The sequence below is a fragment of the Sinocyclocheilus grahami genome, unplaced genomic scaffold (assembly GCF_001515645.1).
Source record: "Sinocyclocheilus grahami isolate Dianchi unplaced genomic scaffold, SAMN03320097.WGS_v1.1 scaffold118.1, whole genome shotgun sequence".
Taxonomy (NCBI): domain Eukaryota; kingdom Metazoa; phylum Chordata; class Actinopteri; order Cypriniformes; family Cyprinidae; genus Sinocyclocheilus; species Sinocyclocheilus grahami.
In genome coordinates, this window is record NW_015505297.1 from 2,177,342 (window position 1) to 2,181,157 (window position 3,816).

Here is a 3,816-nt window from a genome sequence, read left to right on the forward strand (position 1 = left end):
AGTGAGGTAGATATGTGGGGGCGTGTTAGAACGAGCCGTTTTAGGGGGGCGCCCAGAGTCTTAGAGTCTTAACTTTGATAAAGAATATCTCTTTGGTTTTGAGACTTTAGTCTTTGCAACTTTGCAACTTCAATCTATGCACCCTCCAGTCTTCAGTGTCACATGATCTTCAGAAATTATTCTATGATGCTCAAGAAACATTTCTGATTATTATCTGTGTTGATAATTATTAGAAATAAAATGGCAAAAAAAGCTCCATAAATGTGTTTTAAAAGTACCATGAAACGGGCTCCTTTGAGTGTCCTTTAATCAAATGTGACCCTGGAGCACAAAACCAGTCATAAGCAAGGCCGCATTAAAGGTCCCCTGAAATGCTTACCGTGCGTTCACACCGCCGCCCTCGAGAGCATCAAAGTGGCCGGAAGTCATTCATTTTCAATGTGAGCCGGCGTCGAGCAGTGACGCGGCACGTCTTGGACGTTGAGGGTGTCGAGGAGACTTAAAATCAGGTCAACTTTATGGTAATGAGCTATGACGCGGTTCAGCGGCAACCAATCGGAACGTAGAAGACCACCGCTTGAGAGGATTCCAGAGAACACAGTCCTGTAAACTTTGGTTCCGACCACATTAGTTCCCAAGTGGACCAAGGTGTCTGAGATTGTTGGTGTTCCTGGTGAGTTGCTGATGTGCATTAACGTTATAGGAATGATAATCTAATGATATAATAAATAATAGTATAATAGTCCCAGTTCACTTTTAAACCTTTAAATAAATTTTGCTGATTATACTTCCATTAAGTAATGTTTATACCAGATTATACTTACTTAAGTGACTTTTACTTGTATCAGAGTATTTTTACAGTGTGGTATTAGTGCTTTATACATTATTAGGTAAAGGATCTTAATACTTCGTCCGCAACAATATTTAATTAACTTATAACTTAACACGTTACCCTCCTTGTGGTCAGTCTGCACAAGATCAACAAGCTTGTTTGCTTTGCGACCCCTTTAAATACAAGAGAAGCATTCGATCTACGTCGAGAGCGTCCACAAATCTTTCTACAGCGTTGTTGGCAGGGCGGCCAGAGCGTTTTTTGACACTCGACGGCGGTGGTGTGAACGCACAGTAAGTTACACGAAAGAAATCTCTTAATATGAGCAAACTAAGGATTTGTTTGTGCTCTTTCCATTTAAAATTAGAGGCAACCACTGGATTTTAATCATGATCCTAACAAAGATGCTGCATACATGTAGCATAAGTAGTTTTTAATCTAAATTAGACTGTATAATTTCGAAATTTGAAGCAAAAACAGAATGATCTGACCTTAGTGTTGTGAAACTATAAAACACATCTGAATGAAACCACAGACGAGCTGAATGAGACACAGATTCACTCTCTGACAGCAGGTGGCGCTGATGAACAGCAATGATGCAGTGTTTCCTGGGTTACTGCTGTAAACAAAGCAGCTATGAACGCTACTTTAATATGCATTGTTCAAAGGCAAGATGAAAAGAAAATACCACGTAAACTTTTCTAAAGATAGTCAGTTCCCCTCAGAGATAACTCCTACTCCAATTGTATCGCGATTTGTTTGGCACCTCAACCGATTTGAATCGTCACATATTTGAATCGATTTTCGACCGGCTCGCGGTAAATTGTTACATCCCTACTGACAACATTTGCACTGCATTATAAATTAATTAGCGGTGCTTGCAAAGCGAAGCATCACTATATCTCACTTGTCTTTTATTATTAAAGATTCCGGACAAACTTCGGCACGTAACTCGTCCCACACTGTTTGTCACAGACCCATGAAAGAGGCATACAATTGTGTGGCTTATTGAGAAGAGGTGTGCTATGACATTTGTAAGCGATCGGGTGTACGATGTTCGCACAGGGGGCAAAAGATCCCTTAGATTTTGCATTGCGGCCAAATTTGACGGGTCGTAGTACAGAGAAAGGATTTTGTAGAAACATGTGGCTCACCACATTTGAAGAGACTGTCAAGCTGTACAAGAACATACTTCCCAATGGGGCATACGTTGTAACCCTGGGGTGCAAGAGCCCCCCCAAAGTCACCCCATAGACGTGCTATGGTGAAGGAACTGAGCACACGTGTTTTTCCCACTATGGTGGATCACAATGTCAAAGAGACATGGGGGTGACCTCATTTTACTCAGGCAACCAATCAGTCTTTCAGGATCACTGTGAAGTTATCAAGCCATGCCCTAGCAACTATTTAGAGCACCCTAGCAACTGATCCTATAGACTGCCATTATAAAAGGACCAGATGGATATCTATGGATCACAGTGTCATAGGGACATGGGGGTGGACTTGTTTGACTCAGGGCAATAAATAGCAATCACTAATTACCTTCACCACTTCCTAGCCACACCCTAACAACTATTGTGGAGTACCCTAAAGAGGGATATCTTCAAATCTGAATGTCATAGAGACATGGGGGTTCGTTTATATCATTCATACTGGCAAGCAGCCTCATCATTGGTAGCTGCCAAGCCACTCCCTAACAACCAAACAGAGTACCCTAGCAACCATTTAGCAAGACCTATATCTCTGCATCAGAACATCGTATATACATGGGGCTTGGCTCATTTGATTCATGCTAGCACACAGGACTTCCAACATGCTACACATGCTAGCAATGGTTAACTTTGAATGGTTACAAACATGGCGTTAAAACATACAAAAATCTAATTGTTAAAAGTAAAAAAAAAAAGGCCCCACCTGCGCAGTGCTGAGTTTTGCCACCACTCACATTTTCTTCAGAAAATGTACATATCTAGTTTCTGATGCAATTCTGAATTCAACAACATGTGAAAAAGCTTCTGTATCTAGAAGCACCCATGTTCATGTTCTTGCATAGTAGGTTTTCTTCTGATATATATTAAAATCAAAAGGATTATTGAAAAAGAATAACTTGTAAGACGAGATCTTGGTTCTATCCATTGGTTGTTGGTTGAATGGAGGCAGATCTGAATGCAAGCTTACAGTCAGTTGTAAGGAAGGCAGGGTTTAAGTGATCAAAATGATTGGAGAAGTGCGGCATATGTCATTTCACCAGATGATCAATTTACTGTATGACATTTTGATTAAAATTAAATTACAAGTTCAGCAAAATTGTAAATAAAAAAAGAAAGAAATGTATACATGGATAAATCATTCACAATAAGATCTATAATATGCATTTAACTTTAAATTATAAAATCTTGACAACAAAAGAATTGTTAGGGTATTGATCACTCTCTGTCCGGCTTTATTTTCTTAACATTTGCATATCTTTCAATAAAATTTATTAAAAAGATTGTTTTGAGCAGCTGGACTTGATCCCACATGTTGAGTGTCCCATGTTTCCAGCACAGATACGTAATCCTTGTTTGTTGAGCTATTAATAGCAGCCCTGTGGGTTTCTGTGATCCCTTGGTGACGTTCAGTATGTTTTGTGTTCGTTTTTATTTTTCCCACAGGTCACAAATCGCAACGTGAAGAGCTTGATTCTATTCTTTTTATATTTGAGGTAAGAAATGTAGATAATCACTTGATGGCTATTTACACACACTAGCTCAATCTCATCAGCTTTGGTTTCTTTGTGACATTTTCTCCTGTGTAAAGTATGAATGTTTGCACTGTTACGTGTATGATCCACTAAGTTCATATTTACTGAGGCATCAGTTTCATCAGTAATGAGATCATTGATAAGAGAGATTGACGTGCACCTGACAGATAATTGTAAGTCTCTCAAACAGAAAACAGGTGTTCTTTGCCACACCCTAAATGCTTCTTATGAGTCACGCTGT

General features: G+C 39.5%; 1 protein-coding gene across 1 annotated transcript in view; it reads left to right on the plus strand.

The window, feature by feature from the left end:
* The window catches only part of LOC107589631 (ral GTPase-activating protein subunit alpha-1-like), an 83,844-nt gene that overhangs the window by 12,489 nt on the left and 67,539 nt on the right, over positions 1 to 3,816 (plus strand). Inside the window, exon 3 of the mRNA XM_016278130.1 lies at positions 3,487 to 3,536. Coding sequence (XP_016133616.1) covers positions 3,487 to 3,536 — 50 coding nt within the window. The remainder of the gene's footprint in view (positions 1 to 3,486; positions 3,537 to 3,816) is intronic.